The sequence below is a fragment of the Carcharhinus amblyrhynchos genome, chromosome 5, assembly GCF_965287045.1.
Source record: "Carcharhinus amblyrhynchos chromosome 5, sCarAmb.v2.hapA, whole genome shotgun sequence".
NCBI classification, from domain to species: Eukaryota; Metazoa; Chordata; class Chondrichthyes; order Carcharhiniformes; family Carcharhinidae; genus Carcharhinus; species Carcharhinus amblyrhynchos.
In genome coordinates, this window is record NC_137328.1 from 22,754,387 (window position 1) to 22,777,236 (window position 22,850).

The window sequence follows — 22,850 nt, forward strand, 5'->3', positions numbered from 1 at the left end:
CGATGCTCCACTTCTCCAGCTTCCACCCTAAACACATTAAAGAAGCGATCCCCTACGGACAAGCCCTCCGTACACTCAGGATCTGCTCAGATAAGGAGGATTGCAACAGACACCTCTGAAAGATGCCCTCATAAGAACAGGATATGGCGCTCGACTCATCGATCGACAGTTCCGATGCGCCACAGCGAGAAATAGCACCGACCTCCTCAGAAGACAGGACAAGGGACAGAGTACCCTTCGTCGTCCAGTACTTCCCCGGAGCGGAGAAGCTACATCTTCTCCAGAGCCTTCAACATGTCATTGATGAAGACAAACATCTCGCCAAGGCCATCCCCACACCCCCACTTCTTGCCTTCAAACAACCGCACAACCTCAAACAGACCATTGCTCGCAGCCAAGTATTCAGCCTTCAGGAGAACAGTGACCACGACACCACACAACCCTGCCACAGCAACCTCTGCAAGACATGCTGGATCATCGACACAGATGCCATCATCTCAAGGGAGAACACCATCTACCAGGTATATGGTACATACGTTGTCTACCTGATATGCGGCAGGAAAGGGTGTCCCGAGGCATGGTACACTGGGGAGACCATGCCGACGTTACGACAACGGATGAATGAACACCGCTCGACAATCACCAGGCAAGAGTGTTCTCTTCCTGTTGGGAATATTTCAGCGGTCACAGGCATTCAGCCTCTGATCTTCAGGTAAGCATTCTCCGAGGCGGCCTTCACAACACGCAACGCAGAGTCACTGAGCAGAGAATGATAGCCAAGTTCCGCACACATGAGGACGGCCTCAACCCCCACAACTTGCCTGGGCTTTCAAAATCTCACTAACTGTCCTGCTTGGAGACAATACACATCTCTTTAACCTGTGTTGAACACTCTCTCTATTCACATTGTCTGTACCTTTAAGACTTGATTCCCTGTAAAGACTTGTATTCCAAACATTATTTTATAAATTGAGTTTGTGTATTTATATGCCCTGTTTGTGAACAGAACTCCCACTTACCTGATGGAGCAGTACCCCAAAAGTTTTTGCAACCAAATAAACCTGTTAGACTTAAGAAAACAATGCAGGCATTTGACATATTGCACCCACTGCTCTGTGTTAGGGTCAAATGGGTCCCATGAATGACTTTGCTTCAAAAAGGCTTTCACATGAGGTCTCCTCATTTCTACAGCAGTAGGAAGGCACTCCAGTTGATCCCCAACATCAAATATCATACATTTCAAAGACAGGCAACCACCAAGTAGATTAGTGAATGAACACTTTATTAAGGTGAGTAGCTATGTACAGAGAGTGATATAAAGTCTACCGTACTCTATGGATCCAAACTGGCAAAGAAATCCCTCACTACGCACCAGGAGTCACCTGCTCCAGCCTGATTGGCCAAACAGAGTTTACCCCTTAAAGGGACACACAACCACATCAACACGGGCATTACAGTAACTGCAACTGTTATGTCCCAGTTAAGTGAGAGTGCGCACTACAAAAACAACCTGACTGAGAACACCAAACAGTGAGTCTACCAATGCTCAGCACAGATCTCTACAATGGTGATACAAGGACAAGATATGCTAGACAGAAGAAATATCTGAGCAGTTTCCACCTTCTCTGTCTCAGATGTATGCTGGGCACCTTTTGGCAGGGCAAAGTCACCAACTGAGAGATCCTGCAGCCCATTAATTCCATCAGCATACACTTGCTAAAGCAATGGCATTTCTGTTGGCTTGGCCATGTTCATTGGATGACTGCCGAAAAACCTAAAACGTTTCCATATGATGGATAGGTCCTTGGGTTATGACCTCCTAGGTGTCCATATCTCCTCTACAAGGTTGCCTGCAAGTGAGATATCAGGTAGGCAAATATTGACACTAACAAGTAGGGATGGTTTTTCTGGAAGGACACAAAGAGAGAAGCAGAAAATAAAAATTCATGACTGAATAGAGAGTTCAGTGAGAAAATCTGAGGCCAGTGAGTCATGCATCTTCTCAACACACCATATTCAACACTGCAACAACTGCCTATCAGAGTGGGACTCCTGAGCTCCAGGTGAGTTGACAGAGTTGACCATTAGGTGCGAGGCATTGTCTCACAAGATGTAAGGTTGCCATCAATAGTACAATCCAAATCAAAATTGTTCCAGAATTGGAATCTGAAGCAAAAACAAAAAATGCTGGAAAATCTCAGCAGCTCCGATGAAGGGTCATCCATACTCGAAACGTTGGCTTTATTCTCTCTCCACAGATGCTGTCAGACCTGCTGGAATTTTCCAGCATTTTCTGTTTTCATCTCAACTTTTCCACCTCTTTAACCAAATTTTTGGTCATCTGATTTTTGTGGTTCAGTGGCATACTTTGCTTTATAATGCGCCTGTGAAATGCCTTGGGGTGTTTCATTTCTTGAACGGTTCTATATAAATATAACTTGTTGATAAGTGAAACATTCTCATTTTACATACCAGCCACTCTTGCAATTGGAGTCACTTTTCCATTTCAATTTTATATGGTGCTGGATTATGAGTCAATTATGGGCTGTGATTCTCAGCAACTATGAATTGGGCTGAGATTTTCTCAATTCATTAAAAAGCCTCATGCCAAGCAGAGAGGGGAATGTTTTATTGCATCAGTCTGTGCTAGATTCAAACTCTGGTTTCCAAAGTGATAGGGAATTGAAAACCACTTCACCTATCAGTTTTTCTTAAAACGTTTCTGCCAAATGCATCTCCGATAATTGTTGTTCAGTACAAATGAGAATGTACATAATCAGCCCCAAAGATTCCTCACCTAATTTTAAGTTGTCTGAGATCTTCTAGGGTGAACATGTTCCCTTCAGTCATGGGAACTCCATCCATTGCTATAACTCCATGCACTGGTTTCCTTTGAAGCATAATCCTGATATGGAGCTCCTTGGTGTCAACATCCGTCACCAGCATGTGGTCCACAGTAATGTGACCTACTCCCCCTTCCTCAACTTTTAATTGCTTTGTAAGAATCTGAAAGGGAGAACCATTTTTTTTCAAATTCATCAATTGTTTCAGGAAAAAAGAAAATCTACTGTTCTGCATTTCCCTGGCCAGGAGCACGGTTGGGTTTCTGCAGGAGGGAGATAGGCACAATAACTAAAATCTTTCTAAAAACATCTATTTGTTGGGGTGAGGGGCGTTGGTAATCACTTGTCAAAGTTACAGCAGGTAATTGGAAGAGATTCAGCATGTATTCATCAGCAGAGCAGATTCTCCAATGAGCATAAAGAAACTGGTTATATTTTAAACTGGAGGTTATATTATAACCCTTGGCTCTCAGTTTAACTGTTAGTTTTGCATATTTGGTGGCTATATTCTTTATGTACCGTGCTGAAAAGTCAACTGTGACCGCATAATCCAACAATGCAGATAGTAAGGACCTTTTCCAGATGGCAGTGCTTATATGATTTTAGTGATGTTTTTAAAAAAGTTTCAAAAAAAAAGGGCAAGTAATACAGAGAAATGTAATAATATTGGCAAGTGTCACACTGTACTTAACCCAGTATTACATTATTATCATGCTGCATTATAAATACATTACCTGTATTACATGTTTTAAGTTTTAAAATGTAATGACTGTAATTTGTATAGGACTGTAAAAATGTTTTTATTCGGCACTGTTTGCAATTTATAGACATGTAGATTTGTATTGGTTTAATTGAGATTTTTATGAATAAAGTATATTTTTGAAATAAAAATATCTGTATTACATGTTACAATGCCATAACCACTCATCATGATAGTTCTTGGCAGTAATGAGTCAAGCAAAAGCCTCAAAAGATACAAGTTGGTTACTTGAGGAAATTCTTAACAAACAAATTCTCTATATTAGTTCATTTTGGGTTCAGGTTGTTTTGTCTTTCAAACGTTTTCCTCAGTTTAGTTGCATAATGTCAAAAGGAAGGTAACTGCCAAGTGTTGCTGGGGACAATTGAAACAAAATTTGATGAATTATCATATTTTGTAAAAATTGACCCGACTTAATATGACAGGGATCCCTGCTTTCTTAGCATTTGTCTATATTCACTTGTGTCAGTGCATTGAGGAGGGCCCAGAACTGCGGATTTGTCCATACTAATAACTGTTCCAATTCCATAAACTGATGGATAGAATCATAGAATCCCAACAGTGCAGAAGGAGGCCATTCAGTCCGAGTCTTCACTGACAATAATCCATTTCCACGTATTCATCCCGCTAGGTCCCCTAACACTAATTTTGCTTTGCCAATCACACTAACCTTTTGGAGTGTTGGGGGAGAACTAAAACACCTCAGGGAAACCCACGCAGAAACAGGAAGAACATGCAAACTCCAAACAGACAGTGACCTGAGGCTGGAATTGAACCCGGGTCCCTGGCGTTATGAGGCAGCAATGCCAATCATTGTACCGGTTTCTTAGTTTTCAGTTAATCAGACTTTCATAAATATGCATGTACACAAGAGCAAGGTTTTTGCTTTTCAATTATATTGTTATTGCCTAGGTAACATCATAATCACCCTGAGGGCAGATCACCATTGAAATTATCCTTTGTCTAGTATTAAATCAAAGAAACAAAAAGTGGATACTAGAAATCTGGAATAAAAACAGAAACCGTTGGAAAAATTCAGCAGGAGAGAGAAACAAATTTAATGTATTTCCCTCGTGGATAAGTTGCACTGTACACTAAATTATTCACAAAAACAAATTTTACGTGGCAAGCTTGACCAAACCCCAACATCATAGTAGCAGTGTATCTGTTAATATTTCTGTTTGAGCTTGCTGGTGGTTGATTAGTCAGATGGTCCAATAATCATTTGTCTTTAGTGGGTACTATGGTGATTGTCCCTGTAAGGATCCAGCTGCAGAGTAAGGGTCTCATGACCCAGGGAACCACTTGGGGAGCAGGGTGGGGAATCACACTGGTGAGCTCAAGTTTCTGTTCCAGAACTCTCATACAGTTATTTACTGACGTCTCAGTCAGCCCAATATTGGAACCCCCAATTTGGTGAGCTAAAGTGTGTTGTCTGTTTGCTATCCCACAATGGTTAACCAAAAAGCTTTGTTCAACTGTCAAAATTAACCCCCCCATTACCTCAACTGAGTCTTAGCATGAAATTACCTACCTCTGGAGCTTGATTGTCAACTGGGAGAATTGTAATATTGAAGCAGAAACCAATTAAAGTGCCACCATGTTGATTGCTGACTGAAAAGAGAAATTGAAGGTGCTGTGGGTCTGGCCCTATATCTTGCATAGGAGGCATGTAGGCCACTTTCAGATAATTCACAGCATGCTGAAACAAAATGGAACATCCATGTCACAATAGTGGGGATAACGTCAGTGAGAGAAGAAAAATGCAACAAGAAAATGTAAGCAATATTTCAAATCCTATGTTAAGGATTTGGGTTACCTTCAAAAATCTGCAAATGAACCAGATGGATTTTTATGACAATGGGTTCATGGTCACCCTTACATTTTAATTCCAGATTGATTTTCATTTAAATTTCACTATCTGCTTTGGTGGGTTTTGAACGCAGTCCCCAGAGCATTATCCTGGATCTCTGGATTGCTAGTGCAGCGTAAATACCACTACGCCACTGCCTCCGACATTTGCAGCACCTGAATTTACAGGAGTTGCTCCACTGATTGCAATTATATGCATGATAACAACACATGGATGGAACAGGAGTATCACCCTCTGATGTGGACTAAATATTCATTTCTTTCGCACATGTTTGTTAGATCTACTCAAAGGCAAACCAAGTAAAAACGTGGAGAGATGAGGCTTGATGCAAATTGTTAAACATTTTGGCTGAACATAGAAACCAACATTTTTGATGTGATTTACTATTTTCATGAATACAGCTCGTCTCTCAGTAAACATAATTTGTATTTTCACATTTTCTCGATGGAGAAATGTTCAGAACAATCTGACCTCTTAATATCTTTGTGTAAAGCCATCATCTCTGATCCTTGGAGGATATTGATTTAGAATCATAGAATCCTGACAGTGCAGGAGGTCATTCGACCCATCAAGTCTGTATCAACACTTACCCAGTCTAACCCCATGACCTCACCAATTTACTCTGCTAATCCCCCTAACCTATATATCTTGGGACACTAAGGGGCAATGTTAGCATGGCTAATCAATCTAAAGTGCAGCAGCCCTTTGGACTGAGGAGGAAAGCAGACCACTGAGAAGAAACCCATGTAGACACAGGGAGAATATTCAAACTCCACACTGTGCTACTCTATCAGCACTACACTCACATTTTTAGTTGCAGCTCGGAGGAAATGACTGGGGAACACAGCACACATTTCAGAAACTGCTTCAATGGGTAGGCTAAACCAAACCATGAAAATATAGAACTAGTGTTAGTGGTGAGAAGCTGATGAATCTTTATCCACCATCATAGCAAGCAACCCGATCCAAATCTCAACCCATTGTTATGTGCATTAAAAACTATTCATTAATGTTGCCACTGGTTCTTTTGTCAATCAATGAGGAGACATTTTTTGCATAGCAATTGATAAAATCTGGAATGTACTGCTTGAAAGGATGGTGGAAGCAGATTCTCAAGACTAAATGAGATAAATATTTGAAGGAGGTAGTTTGTTAGGGTAGAGGGGAAGAAGAGTGGATGGGGACTAATTGAACAAATGCAGGCATGATGGACTGAATAAACTCATTCTGTGCTATATGGAGTATATTGTAATCTTACTGAAGACCTTTAATTAGTTTTATTAATGGTTTAATGCTATTTTAGTACCAAACTGATCCAACTGGATTAAGTACTTTTTCCTGAGAGTATTAAATTGTAAGTACCTGTGTGAATGATCTGAGCATTGGAACACTGGATTCTTTCATCAATTTCTTCATGCTGTCTGTTAGAAACAGTTTCCCAGCATCAGACAAGCTCAACAGGGAAGGAGACACAAAATTAGACTTCAGGAACTGCCAGCATTGAACAGTATACATCATCATTCAGTCAGTTTTAGGCTCACAATTTGTTTCTGTTTACACAAATGCCAAATTTTGGGGTTTTTTCTCCAAATGCGAACAACAGGAGAGGAAGAGTTGCACTCTTAAAAGTTACACGGTCAACATTTCCAGCATTTTATTTTCAGTAATGGCAGAAACTCAATTAGAATAACCACATTATTGCCATGGCAATCAGAAATGATCAAAGGCGGGAACTGCAGTTTCTGTAGCTCACCTCGAGAATTCCCAAAGCGTCTCCACTACCATTAAAAGACTCTGGTGGAAGACTCTCTACTTACCTGATGTGTGCAGCATGTGAACACTGTCACCTCCATGTTTCCCATTACCACTTGAACATTTATCACTCTTCTATCATCAACAAAATCCTGATATGCTTTACTTTAACTAACATACGCTAACATTACAGGAATACTTTCACAGCATGGATTACTGTAGTTCAAGAAGAAAGCTCATCACCACCTACTCAAGGACAAATCAAGATGGGCAATAATGATTTTGCCAGTAATGCCCATATCCCAAGAATGGATTCTATTAAAAAATACCATTCGGTGTTGATGTTTGCAAACAGATAAACTCAACCCTTGAGATGTACAGCTTGAGGTAAAGATGAAAAACATTTTGCTAATGTGCAGTACTGCAGACATTTATGGAGGTTAACACAAAATATTCTCAGCCACCTTTATATACCAAATCTGATTTTCTATTCTATTTAAGTCAATGACATAAAATGCAGTGCTCATTTGCTAGGAGTTTATTTTGTAACACTGACATAGATGAGTTTCATTTCCCATTTGTTCAATGAAGAGTGCAGGAGGAAATACCAGTAGCAGCATCCAGGCATACCTGGATACGAGGTGTCAACCTAGTGAAACCACGACACAGGACCAAACAGCATAAGCAACAAGTAATAGACAGAGTTAAGGAATTCTAAATTCCGCAATCTGGTCACACCCAGTCATGAATGGTGGTGGAGAATTAATCAACTCGCTGGAGGAGGTGGCTTTACAAATATTCTCATCCTCAATAATGGAGGAGTCCAGCATATAAAGCTGTAGCATTCACAAACATTTTCAGCCAGAAGTGCCAAAAAATGATGAGACGGAGTACAGGAAAGAGATAGAGAATCTGGTGAAATGGTGCAACGACAATAATCTCTTCCTCAATGTCCTTAAAACGAAGGAGATAGTCATCGACTTCAGGAAGCGTAGTGGAGGACATGCCCTTGTCTACATCAATAGGGATGAAGTGAAATAAAGTTTAAAGTTTAGTTAATAGTCACAAGTAAGGCTTACATTAACATTGCAATAAAGTTCTGTGAAATTCCCCGAGTCACCACACTCTGACGCCTGTTCCAGGCAATGCACCTAACCAACACATCATGCGGACTGTGGGAGGAAACCAAAACACCCAGAGGAAACCCATGCAGACACAGGGAGAACGTGCAAACTCCACACAGACAGTGACCCAAGCTGGGAACCCGTGAGGCAGCAGTACCAAACACTGTGCCACCATGTGAGAACTTCAAGTTGCTAGGTGTCCAGATCACCAACAACTCGTCCTGGTCCCACCACGCTGACGCTATAGTTAAGAAAGAAGTCCAAAGAAATTCAGTATTTTCACTGTGACTCTCACCAACTTTTACAGATACACCATAGAAAGCTTCCTTTCTGATTGTATCACAACTTAATATGGCTCCTGTTTTGTTCATGACCGCAAGAAACTACAAAGGGTCATGAATGTAGCCCAGTCCATCACTCAAATCACCTCCTATCTACTGACTCTATCTATCTACACTTCCAGTTGCCTCTAAAAAGCAGCCAGCATTATTAAGCACCCCACGTACTCTGTGCATGCTCTCTTCCACCTTTTTCCATTGGAAAAAAGATGCAAAAGTCTGAGGTTATGTACCAGCTGATTCAAGAACAGCTTCTTCTCTGCTGTCACCAGACTTTTGAATGGACCTACCTCATTAAGTTGATCTTTCTCTACACCCTGACAATGATTGTAATACTACATTCTGCACTCTCTCGTTTCCTTCTCTGTGAAAAGTATACTTTGTCTTTGTAGTGTACAAGAAGCAATACTTTTCACTGTATATATGAGGTAATGCTGCAACTTTATAAGACCCTTGTCAGGCCTCATTTAGAGTATTGTGCGCAGTTCTGGTCGCCTCACTATAGGAAAGATGTAGAAGCTATTGAGAGGGTACAGAGGAGATTTACAAGGATGTTGCCTGGACTGGGAGGCATGCCTTATGAAGTTAGGTTGAGGGAGCTGGGACTCTTTTCCCTGGAGAGACGAAGGTTGAGAGGCGACCTGATAGAAGTTTACAAAATGTTGAGAGGAATAGATAGGGTGGACTCTCAGAGGCTATTTCCCCAGGTTGAAATGGTTGCTATGAGAGGACACAGATTTAAGGTGCAGGGAGGGAAGTTCAGAAGTGATGTTAGGGATAAGTTTTTCACTCAGAGGGTGGTGAGTGAATGGAATCGGCTGCCGTCAGTGGTGGTGGAGGCGAACTCGCTGGGGTCTTTTAAAAGACTTCTGGATGAGTATATGGGGTTTAATGAGATTGAGGGTTATAGATAGGTCTGTAGGTTGGTAGGTGTTGATGTGATCGGCGCAACTCGTGGGCCGAAGGGCCTGTTTGTGCTGTAGTGTTCTATGTTCTATTAATACATGTGATAATAATAAATCAAATCAAAATCAAGCTAATGATCCATCTCGACCTCCTCTGGAGCTCCCCAGGATCATAGATGTCGGTCTTCAGTCAGTTCAATTCACTCCACCTGATATCAAGAAACAGCTGAAAGCACTTGATACTGCAAAGACTATGGACGCTGACAATATTCCAGCAAAGGTACTGAAGACGTGCTCCAGAATTCGTGGCGTCCCTGGCCAAGCTGTTATGATACAGTCACAACACTGGCATCTAACCAGCAAAAAGGAAAATTGCCCAGGTAATTCCTATACATAAGGAACAGGACAAATCCAACCCAGCCAATTACCACCTTATCATTCTACTCTTGATTATCAGTAAAGTGATGGAAGTGGTCAGCAATAATGCCATCAAGCAACATTTGCTTAGGAATAACTCGCTTACAGAGGATCAGTTCTGTTTCCACCAGGATCACTCAGCTTCTGACTTCATTACAGTCCTGGTGAGAGTGATTGTCCTTGACATTGAATGCAGTATTTGACCACTTGTGGCATCGAGGAACCCTGGCAAAACTGGAGTCAATGGGAATCAGGGAAAAAACACTTTGCTGGTTGGAGTCATACCTAGCACAAAAAAAGATGGTTGTGAGTTGATGGATGTCAATCATCTCAGTTCCAGGACATTACTGCAGGAGTGCTCCCAAGCCTAACCATCTTCAGCTACTTCATCAATTTGGGAAGGCAGTGGAGTACTGGTATTGTTGCTGCACTAGTAATTAAGAGACCCAGCATAATTATCTTGTGTCTGAGGTTCGAATCCCACCAGGGCAGATGATGACATTTGATTTCAATAAACATCTAGGATTAAGTCTAATGATGACCGTGAAACCAATAAAATCTCATCTGGTTCACTAATGTCCTTTAGGGAAGGAAATCTGCCATCCTATCCAATCTGGCTTAAATGTGTCTCCAGATCCACAGCAAATGCCCTCTAAAATAGCACTGCAAGGGCAATCAAAGATGAGCAGAAAATGCTGGCCAAGCCAGCAATGTCCACATCCCATGAATAAGAGGGAAAAAAGACTGGCAGCAAAGTCCCTCTTCCCTTACATTTTAAAAAAATCCAAAGATGAGTAGCGGGAGGTTACATCGAACAAGGGCTTTTTTTTTAAACTAACAATAATAAGACTGACTTTTTTTGTTGTTTTGGTTTGTGGACTGGGGTGTAAAATATATGATGTTGTGGGAGGATCTGGGGACAAGCAGGCTTTAAACAGAGGGGTCAAAATTCCCCGACACCGGCACTGCCCCCCCTCGCCGCCCCCCCCCCCAGAAAAGAATTTAACAATCTTCCTTCCATACAAGTTCAGGAATGGGGATGTTCGCTGATGATCACACAATATTCAACACCATTCACGATTTCTCAGATACTGAAGCATTCCATGGTGTGGGCTAACAATTGATAAGTAACATTCAGGCCACACAAGTGCCAGGCAATGGTCATCTCCACAGAAAAGAATCTAACCATCCCCTTTGCCATTCAATGGCATTAATTACCCTCACTGAATCCCCCACTATCAAAATAGAATCATACAATGCAGAAGAGGCCCTTCGGCCCATTGAGTCTACATTGACACATGAGATTCACCCGACGTCCCACCTAATCCCATTTACCAGCACTTGGAGCTTGAATGTTACGATGTGCCAAGTGCTTATCCAGGTATTTTTTAAACAATGTGAGGCATCTCACTAACTGTCCTGGCTGGAGACAATTCACACCTCTTTAACCTGTGCTTAGCCTTTTTTCTACTCATATTGTCTGCACCTGTAAAGACTTGATTACCTGTTAAGTCTTGCATTCCAACCATTGCCTTGTAATTGAACTTGTGTCGATATATGCCCAATTTGTGAAACAAATCCTCCACTCGCCTGATGAAGGAGCGGCGCTCTGAAAGCTCATGCTACCAAATAAACTTCTTGGACTTTAACCTGGTGTTGTGAGCTTATTTAACTGTGTCCCATGCAAGAAGATTTCTTTATTGGTCTCCACTATGTCCTATATTGGATGAGATGAGATGGTCACATAGCTGTGGAAGGATGTGAGCACAAAAGATGTCATGTGGCAAGGGAGTTCTCCCAGAGTGTGGGCAGAGGCACAGCACATAAGAGCTGCTCAGTTACAGTTAAAAAAAATCTCCAATTGTTGGTCCCTCATTGACACTAATTGGAAGCCACTGCTCCTGTCAGGAATTGACAGGATTGCACAGGAGCTATACCACATCAACCTGCTTGAGCTTAGCAAAAACGTTGCCGACAACTGGACAAGACTGAAAAAAAAAGTGACCTATCAACTGTGGTGTCAGCCTATTGCACAAATCGAAGAAGGTATAGGCATAGGAGGATCCCAAAATATTTCTCAAAAGGTTTGGGCACATATGCATGCCAGTAAAGAATATCAAACTGGAGAGACGAGCATTCAACGCAATCAACCAAATGTGTGATGAGCCTGTTCAGTCAAATGCTGTAACTTTAAAAATTCAAACGAAGAAATAAGCTTTTGGCACATTCACCAAATCCACCAAAACCAACAAGTTGGTGACAGATTGCACCGTGTGTGGAGTCCATAGCAATGTTGTTTGCAAGCATCTTCTTCGCAGGATTTAATGCTGGAAACTGCCATCAGCATCTGTATGCTGAACAAGCAGTCAGAAAGCAGCAGCAAAAAGTGAATGCGGGAAACTGAGGTTTTTGTGGTAAAGAGCATGCCCTGCTCCAGCTGCAGCAACCATTACTCACAGAACAGAATTACTTGCCTGTTGTTTGGTAAATGCCATAGAAGTATGGCAAATTGAACCATTTCTTCAAATACTATACATCCCAAGTCACATCAGCCTGCTCATGCCACCAGACACATGACAGTTCTCCAGATCCCAGAGCGTGAACAGGGGAAATGAATTGGCATGTAATCATAACATGGACCCTCCAAGAACCTTTTATCATGAGAGCATTGACACTATAACAGAGAAGGATGAGATTTTCACCGCATTAAACAGTGCCTGCAGCAAGCCAAAAACTAAAAATAAAGATTGATACAGAGGAAAGTGCAATGTCCTGTCCAGGCAGTTGTTGCAGTAAATCAACCGTATGCTGTAGATCTTAGCACTCAAGTGGAGCTTGTGCATATGGCAGACAGACTATCCACACAGAAGGTATGGTTACTCTCCACTGTACACAGGGCAGCTTTCAGTTTCATGTTGTTGAAGCCGCCTTTCAGTCTTTGAGACAGCATCACACTGGGGTTAATCCAGCCTGGTCCAGACTTAGACAGTCTGCAGTGCTAAGCTTGAGAAATGGTGAAATATATAGACCAATTCAATGGCAACACCATTGGAAAGCCACCTATAATAGATCCTATAAGACTAAATATCTTGATTCCACCATGGGCTATGCTCCAAGAAGTGTCCTCCAAGTGATGAAGCAGAAAGTAATCAATGAGCTGGATTACATGACCACACTGGATGTCCCAACTGCACAGACAAGGCCAAGGGCTGGGTTTCAGCATTGGTGGCTGCAGTAAAGAGATGGCAGGATCTATCAGTCAGGATCTGTATTGATGCAGTCCATCTGAAGAAGGCACCTCCCCCGACCCTCCCATCAAGATGGTGGAACAGGTCAAAGGAGACACGTCCAATGCCAAGGTCTTCAGCATCTTGGATGTGAAGTGTGGGTTCTGGCAAATCCTGTTGGGAGAAGAATCTTTGAAAAATCACCACATCTATGCCTCCGGTAGACAGATACTGTTTCCTTTGTACACAGACCTGCAAAGTCATTGTTGATGACATCCTGGTCTATGGTTGTACAATGCAAGAACATGATGCACGTCTTTGCTTAGGCGTCAATAGATCCAGGGGCCATAATAGTTAAAGCTCAACCCTGCTAAATGCAGCTTCAGAGTCAGAGTCAATCAGGCTCCTCATGTGGGTAACTTTCTCACAGCCAATGGAGTGAAGCCAGGTCCAGACAAGACAAAGGCAATATGACAGATGCCCATTCCTGAGGGCAGGCATGCTTTGCAGTGAGTATGATGAATTATTTTTCCAAGTTCAATCTTGCAGTGCAGTTACCAAACTACTTCATCAGCTCCTGCACTAGGATGTTGAATGATGTTTGGCAAGAGCACCACACTACTGCGCTTAACAAGCTCAAGCTATCTCAGCTCCTCCAGTGCTACCATAGTTTGACTTTTAAGCCCAGTACTCTTATCAGCAGATGCCTCCCAGCACAGACCTGGTGTCGTTTGCATCCAGAATGGCAGACCAGTAGCTTTTACACCAAGGCACTGAGACACATTAAGCCCAAATCGAGGAGTTCCTTGTCCTAGTTGTCGCATGACTTCATCTATGGTGGTCCTGTTAAGTGTTCAAACTGATTATCGGTCACTTATCACAATTCTTTAAAAGCCTCTTCAAACCACGTCTGTATGACTTCAATGCATGATGCTCAAGCTGAAACACTATAACCTGTGTTGTCTATAAACATGATAAGGAGTTGTAGCTTGCCGATGCTCTTTCCAGAGCCTTCCTACTCACCGCTAACCAGATGGTGAGGAGGACATTGACATCGTGACCATTCGCATACTTGAGTCTCATTAAATCAAGAAACTGAAGGATGCCCACAGGTGGATCTCACATGTAGACAGCTGTACAAAGTCAGTTTGAAAGGCTATCCCAAGTCTGTAAAAGAGCTTCCCCATGAGCTCCGCACATTCTTCTCTATTCGTGAAGAACTAATTGTACAACAAAAGCTGATACTCCGGCGTCAGCAATTCATCATCTCTACCTCCTTGCAGAGGTGTAACACCCAACAACTCAACCAAAGATATCCAGGAGGTAACCAGGTACAGGGCAAAGGAATCTCTGTACTGGCTTTCAATGTATGTGGACATGAGGGGTATCTAGGTGTGCGCCATACAATACACTCAAGATGCATCAAACCAGGGAACAACTGCACCTACATGAGGTTCTGGATCTCCCATGGTCATTCACAGTGGCTGATATTTTCAAATGGAATGGTAAGCAGCACTTGGTCCCAGTTGACTCAGTCTGGTTGGTTTGAAATCGACCACCTACTAGACATGAAGGGCAAGTTCAAGAGACACTTTGCCACACATGGCATTCAACAGCACATAATGGCGGACAACACTCTTCAGTTGGTTTCCAAAGAGTTCATGGATTTTGCGTACACCTGGAACCGCTGTGGTCCACTGTACCCACAGTCCAATGGCCTAGCAGAAAGGGCCAAGCACCTGCTTCAGAAATGTGCCTGAGGCTGCACAGGTTTCTAGGCTGCACTCCTCAGTCTGCCACATAGGCTCTGACAGGCAGGGCGTGCCGTTGTCTTGCACCGCATGTTGCCTAGGTGAATCAGGATGTCAATTCCTCTTGCAACCAAAGATCAAAACTAACATGTGATGCCCTTGTGAAGCAGCAATGAAGGGGAAAGAGGAATTATGACCAAAATGTTCACACACTTTGTCCTGTAGAACCTGGTCAAATGGTCAGGATCCAGACCACACGTGGCCAAGGTAAACTGGTGATGGTACATGGTCATGCTCCACAACCAAACAGTTATGTGGTTTCCTTGGACAGTGATCAGCATGTATGAAACTGGCTTCACCTGCTGCAGGTATCAGAACCAGCACCATGCCCCCTGCATTCAGCCTGCAATCCAGACCCCCTACACCAGTGGAAATAAAGGCCCCTCCAGAGGCCAACGCAGCAAACTCTGCAGCCTCTGGGTACACTGTAAGGACACCTGATGCCATCCACACTGAGGATACCAACTGAAGGACACCCCACGCATAGCCAACTGGCACAATTGCACACTCAGGACCTAAGTAAACCAAACACAACCAAAACATGTTCAGTGATTTGGCCTTCTGTGGTTTAGAATTCCACAGGTTTCCCACCTTCCCAGTGAAGAGGTTTCTCCTCATTTCAGCTGAAAATGCTTATCTCTTGTTTTAGATCTACCAAACAGTGGAAACAGCTTCTCTGCATCCAGTGTCATAAATGTATAAATTTCAATAAGATCTCTTTCATTCTTTAAAATTTCTGTGAATACAGACCCAGTGGACCCAATCTCTCTTTATATGACAATCCTGCCATCCCAGGAATCAATCTGGTGAATGCTGCACTCCCTATATGTCATGTAGATCCTTTCTTAGGTAAGGAGACCAGAACTGCACACAATACTCCAGCCATGGATTTGCCTGTCCGATTGTTTCGAGATAGATTTGGTGATGAGAGCGGAAAATCTTGCAAGAGGCTGAAGTCACATTTTACATCGTAAGATGCGAATGAGATGCCTAGACCACTCAGATGACTCTCTGCAATACACAAGAGAGGACTTCCTGCATGGTTGCACTTTGCTGTGTCCTTCATAATCTGGCTGTGCGGAGATGTGAGCCCTGCACAGAAGGACCAGAAGATGCAGTGTGAGCAACATGACAGATGGGATGATGGTGATATGAAAGTGTCCATGAGAGAATAAATGTTGCTATGTGTCCCCCGCATGAGATCAGGGAAGAGAGTTATTGTTTGAGTGCATGATGCCATGATGAGAATTTGATCTTGGAGGGAGCCAGAAGAGGACTTACCTTGGCAAAACGGATGAGACCAGGTAAGAGTGGATGGTTGTAATTTGCAATGAATACTCTCATGAATATGTAGGTTTATAATTTTATTCTTTTGTATGATTTGTTAAAATACTTCCTGTTCTCTGTGCCTAGGTTCATGCCAGGTGGGATGTCTGATTTTATTCCTTTTCAACTTTTCTATGACAGATTGGTAGAACTAAGTAGCTTTCTGAGCCAGACCAAATAAGGATGGCAGGTGCCCTTTCCTAAAGGGCATTCGTGAATCATATGGGTTTTCATAGAACAAAAACCTCACCTATCACCGAACCCCACAGTGCAGAAGGAGGCCTTTCAGCCCATCGAGTCTGCACTGACTCTCTGATAGAGCATCTTACTCAGGCCTATTCCCAGCCACCGCACGTACTTGCTCCACTAATCCACCTAACCTACCCATCTTGGGACATTAAGGGGCAATTTAGCATGGCCAATCCACCTAACCTGCACAGCTTTGGATTGTTTTACGACAATGACAGAATCATAGTTACTGCTACTGACACCAGCTTTCAATTCCAGATTTTTATTAATTAATCCAACTTAAATTCTACCAACAGGCACAGGAGGATTTGAACCTGTGTCTCAAGTGGATTGGATTACTAGTCTGGCAACATTGTCATCTGCATCAGGTCGTTTGGGGAGGACATTCCTTCCTCATATTCGTTAGCTCGCCACATGTCACAGGTCCAGTTTGGTATATATGCCCTCAGTTCAGTCAGTCATCTTGCCACCGAACTACTCTTGGTGATGGATGCTGAAGTTCATTGTTGAACAGAATGGCTTTGCTAACGTAGAATCATAGAATCCCTACAGTGCAGAAGGAGGTCATTAGTCCATCGAGACTGCACAATCTCACCCAAGCCCTAATGTCCTTTTTCATTTTAATTTACGGTAATAGCACACATTGTGACTCAAACAGTTATTCCCTGAGGCATTACTCAATCATACAGTGAACCCAAATAACCGCAGTATATTTTGCAGTGTGTGATAACATCAAGATTCATCACAGTTTGACATATTTATAATGTGCAAAGGAGTATAGTCTACATAAACCTACCCAAGTGTTGAAGTAAAGAATGGCAGAGTTGTTATTGTATATATGATCTCTCTATCCGGTGACTCAGAATCTGTGAAATGCAACTGGTTCTTTGTCAGATATGCTATCTCAGTTTCCTTGACAACAAGATGGCGTACAACCCCCGGGGCTTCTTTGGGAAACTGATCATCCACTGGTGTAATATGGACAATTACAGTCTGTAATAAAATTGATTATGTGAAAAGAATGGCAGAATTTTACAGCATTAAAGAATCAAATCATTCAGGTAACATGTTATTCACTGCACACAATAAATTTAAATATTCAACATCAAGCATTTAAAACACTGCAAAGGTTTACAATTTTGATATTCTTGTGACTTTGGAGAGCCAGTTTTCTAAATATAGTTCACAGCTGCAAGTGGGGAATGTCCGCCCCAACAGCAGTAACAGGAAATCACAAGCATCCTGCCCACAATTTCCCATTATATTTGGCTAGCAGATGAGGCTCATTACACAACAAATGATTGGCACCACACCTACAAACATCCACTCCCTCCACCACCAACACTTAGTGCACAGTGCTGCTCCTATCTACAAGATGCACTGAAGCAATTCATCAAAGATTCTTAGACAGCACCTTCCAAACCCATGACCACTTCCATCTAGAAAGACAAGGGCAGCAGATACATGGGAACACCACCACCTACAAGTTCCCCTCCGAGCCACTCACCATCCTGACTTGGAAATGTATCACCGTTCCTTCGCAGTCACTAGGTAAAAATCCTGGAATTCCCTCCCTAATGGCACTGGAGGTCAACTCACAGCACGTAGACTGCAGCAATTCGAGAAGGCAGCTCACCATCACCTTCTCAAGAGCAACTAGGGATGGGCAATAAGTGCTGGCCAACCAGCGATGCCCATGTCCCGTGAATGAATAAAGAAAAACAGTATGTTTATTGTAATAAAACATCACAGGGTACTTTACATAGGTATTATAAAACAAAATTACATGCTGAGCCAAATCAAATGATACTGTCATTGAGTCATATAACATCACCAGTGATGGCCATTTGGCCCATCACATCCAGGCTATTTCTATAGAGCAATTAATCAGTCCCATTCCCTTGTAGCACTGTAGACCCATTTTGTTTAAGTACCTATCCAATTTCCTTTTGAAACCATTCATTGTCTCAATTTCCATGACAGGTAGTGAGTTCCAGGTCACTACCACTCAGTGTGTAAAAGCCTCATCCTCACATCCCCCTATATCTCCTGCTTTTTTTCCACCCTTTCTTCAATAAAAGCATCACATTTGCCATTCTCAAATCCTCTGATACTTTCCCATTATCAAGCAAAGATTTGAAGATTATGGCAAACTCTTCCACTTTCTCTGCTGTTGGGGCACCTAGCCAAAAGTTTGGTCAATCAAATACATAGGTTTTAATAAAAAGAAGAGAGATGCAAAGGTGGAAGCGTTTTAGTCATTTACAGGCATGGCAATTCATTGGTAATGCTTAGAGATCAGAATTAGATGAGTGCAGATATCACAGAGCTTTGAGAGATTGGAGGAGATTACAGAAATAGGGAGGGTTGAGGTCATGGGAGTGGCTTCAAAACAAGGAGGAGAATTTTATGATTGAGCCATTGCTTAACCAACAGCCCATCTAGATCAGCAAACATAGGGCTGTGGGTAAGTCTGACTTGGTATGAGTAGAAACATGGACAGCAAAGCTTTGGGTTACCTCAAATTTATGGAAGTTGGAACGTGAGAGGCCTTGCGAAGTGTGATTGGAATAATCAAGGAAACTAGGGCATAAATGAGGGTTTCAGTGGGAGATGAGCTGAGACAGGAAGGCCTAGGCATCAAGGGAAGTGGCCGCAAGGGGTCTCGGACCACATTTGACATTACAGAGAGGTACTCACCAGGAAACAGGCTGAAGGCAATGGTGGCGTGAGGACCCGGACTACAATCAAAGGCCAGGAATAGGAGGGGGAATTCTCCACAGGGAGCAGCAAGACAGTCATGGGGGAAGCAGTCGCAAGGGGGTCCAGGCTAAAATTTGATGGGAAGAATGGGAGACAGAAGTCAGTGAAGAGCAGTGACGCGAAGAGAAGCAAAAAGCAGCAACAGAACATGAAAGCATAAAAATCTCCCATCAGCAGGAACAGAAGATTATGAGCCAGTTCGGGGCAATAGGGGCATTCAATGAAGATATGGAGAGCTGGGAATTATAAACAGAGCATTTTCATTCATTGTTAAAAGCTAATCAGGTAGCTGGAGAACTTTTGGGAAAAACCTTCTTAAGTACTATAAAGAGTTAGACTTTTGTGGCATTAAGAAGTCTCATACAACCTGAAAAGCCCACAGAGAAACCACTAGCAGAATTGTGCAAGATACTAAGGAGCCATTATGCCCCAAAGCCACTTATGATAGCAGAACTTTTGTGATTTTATAAAGAAGTACGGTTGGAAAGAGAATCCATTGTGCAATTTGAGGCTGTGTTAAAAAGACAGGCAGAGCACTATGAATTTGATGGGTTCCTGAAAGATGCTTTGCGGGATCTTTTCGTTTGTCGACTCCACCACAAAGTGATCCAATGGTAGCTTCTGACAATAAAGTTTTAGGGGGCGATCGTACCAAACAAATTCTAAATGTTGAATGAGTATGAAAACAAGAGACAATTGCATTCAATTTTTTTGTGTCAGCTCTCAGACGCTATCTTATGTCACATTGAGAAACAAATGAGGCAAAGTGTGATTCTGGCAAGTAGAGGAAGTGGACGAAGTCTATTCACACCACGAAGGCAGCTGCCATCTGCTAGAGGTGCCATTTGCATATGCCTGATCTCCCAGAGCACCATGTAAAGGGTACACAGTGCACTCGGAATATGTCGCCCCCCCCCCCCCCCCCCCCTTGGATATCACCTTCCCCCACTGTCCCCGACACCCCACCCCCTGACGATCACTCACTCCATGCCTCCCCTCGGCCAATCGCAAACCCCATTTCCACCCCCTAGCTGATTATCTCGTGGAATCCACTTTTAACCCTTGCATGGCTCAAAGTTGCTCCAATTTGCCACTCCCAGCCGAGCATCCCCCATTCACCCTCCCTGGTTGATCGCTGCCCCTGTTCACCAACTCCCTGCCAGTGGATCACTGACCCTGCAATCCCTGATCGCAGAGCACACAGCATCCCATTCTGAGCCTCCCTTTCACCCCATCCTCCCTGTGAACACCCAACCCTTGGCACTGCCTGGTGCCCAGTGGACAGTGTCAGGTTGCCTGGTGAGCACTGCCTGGGTGCCAATGATCAAAGGCAGTTATCTTGCCTTGTTTGGACACTCTTGGTTGCAGAAATGAAACTTAAACTGGGGCATGCTAAAAAGGCTGGCAGATTCAAGAACAAGTTTACAGGATGTACTGGAGAGCTATAAGGACAGTGGGTGAGATGAAAGGGTGTGAGAATAAAATTCAACTGAAGTTAGAGATCCTTTAAGGTGTCTGAAGGCTCGTCCAGTACTGTACGTCATTTGGCTAAAGATGGAGGCTGAATTAAGGGTACTGAACCCAGTGAATGGGCCACTTCAATTGTTCTAGTTTTTAAAATAGATGCAAATTAGGATCTGCAGGTACTTCAAGCCCGCTATCAACCCAGCACTGTGTGCAGATCAATACCCACTTCCTCTTATTGAGGAACTGTATAACGGATTAGCAGGACGGATGTGTCTCAGGCCCATCTCCAAATGGGGGTCGTGGAAAAGTCCCAACCACCTCTGATTATAATAATTCATTGGGTGCTTTTCTGCCACAAATGTCTTCTCTTTGGCATCATGCCAATATCAGTCCTTTTCCAAAGGGTAATTGATCAAATTCTAAGTGTTATCTGGACTCCACTGAAGAGGAGCATTTGAAGAACCTCAAAGAGGCCCTCAGAAGGTTGCAGAAAGAGAAATGCAAATTCTTTAAAGATTTGATTGAATACACATCATTGATGGTGAGAGACTGCAGAAGGCACCCAAGAAAATGGATACCATTATGAAAGCTCCCAGACCAGAGAACATTTCACAATTATGATCATTCCTGGGATTGGTGATTACTATGGCCAGTTCATGCCAGATCTGGCCACCATGCTTAAAATGTTACATCAACTGCTTGGTAAAGACAAACCACTGAGATGGACCCAGGAGTGTGAAGAAACTTATTGGGAAGTAAAACAAGCTTTATGAAGGTCAGAAGTGCTAACCCATTTTGACCTGAAGTTGCTATTGCAATTAACCTGTGGTACCCCGCCCTTGGGGTTGGTCCAATAGAGAAGAGAGGCGCATTGCCTTTTGTCAAAGCCTTTGACAAAATCAGAGCAAAAATATGACCAGGCCAAGAATGGAGGGTTGGGTATTGTCTTTGGGGTGAAGAAATTCTCACATTTCCTATATGGCTGGCATTTTGTGCTGTTAACTGATCACAGGCCCCTCACCACCATTTTTGGGCCATATACTGGCATACCATCTATGGCAGTAACACACTTACAAAATTGGGCACTACTTTTCTCAACATACTTCTGCGACATATGGTATCGACAATCAGAAAAGCATGGTACTGCTGATGCACTTTCAAGGCTGCCTTTCCCTGAAGGAATGGATGTTCCTGATTGGCACTCGAAAATTATGGGTATTTTCAACTTGACGATAAGGCACCAGTGTCCGCAGCCCGGGTATGGAACACCATCAGAAATGTCTTAAGACAAGTAGTAGATTTAGTCAATCAAGGGAGAACTATTTGTGGAATTGCAAGTCAAGGTATTTCAGGAAGGGTGTTGGCAGGGAACTACATAACATAAGAACATAAGCACTAGGAGCAGGAGTAAGCCATCAGACTCCTTGACCCTGCTCTGCCATTCAATAAGATCATGGCTGATCTTTTTGTGGACTCAACTCCACTTATCTGCCCGCTCACCATAACTCTTAATTCCTCAAAAATCTACCTATCTTTGTCTTAAAAACATTTTAGAGGTAGCCTCAACTGCTTCATTGGGCAGGGAACTCACCCTTTGGGTGAAGAAGTTCCTTCTCAACTCAGTCTTAAATTTACTCCCCCTTATTTTGAGTCTATGCCCCCTAGTTCCAGTTTCACCTGCCAGTTGAAACAACCTCCTTGCTTTTATCTTACCTATTCCCTTCATAATTTTATACATTTCAATAAGATTCCCCTCATTCTTTCAAATTCAAGTGAGAAATGTGTTCCAGTGCCAGTGGTGGCCCAGACAGGGCCAGTGTCATACATTGTGCAGTTTCAGGAGGAGAGAGTCTGAAGGAGACACATGGATCAGCTGGTGATCACTCCACATCAAAGCATAGAAGTCCTCCCCGATCTGGTACAGTTGCAAGCAGAGCGAAAGAAATAGACTGAGTGCTGTGTTCCTGAAGCAGAGTGAGTTTTACACAGAGAGGA

General features: G+C 42.9%; 1 protein-coding gene across 1 annotated transcript in view; it reads right to left on the reverse strand.

The window, feature by feature from the left end:
* The window catches only part of frem1a (Fras1 related extracellular matrix 1a), a 160,989-nt gene that overhangs the window by 84,544 nt on the left and 53,595 nt on the right, over positions 1–22,850 (reverse strand). Inside the window, exons 11-14 of the mRNA XM_080188538.1 lie at positions 17,422–17,618; positions 6,839–6,929; positions 5,138–5,305; positions 2,798–3,006 (exon numbers count right to left, since the gene is read on the reverse strand). Coding sequence (XP_080044664.1) covers positions 2,798–3,006; positions 5,138–5,305; positions 6,839–6,929; positions 17,422–17,618 — 665 coding nt within the window. The remainder of the gene's footprint in view (positions 1–2,797; positions 3,007–5,137; positions 5,306–6,838; positions 6,930–17,421; positions 17,619–22,850) is intronic.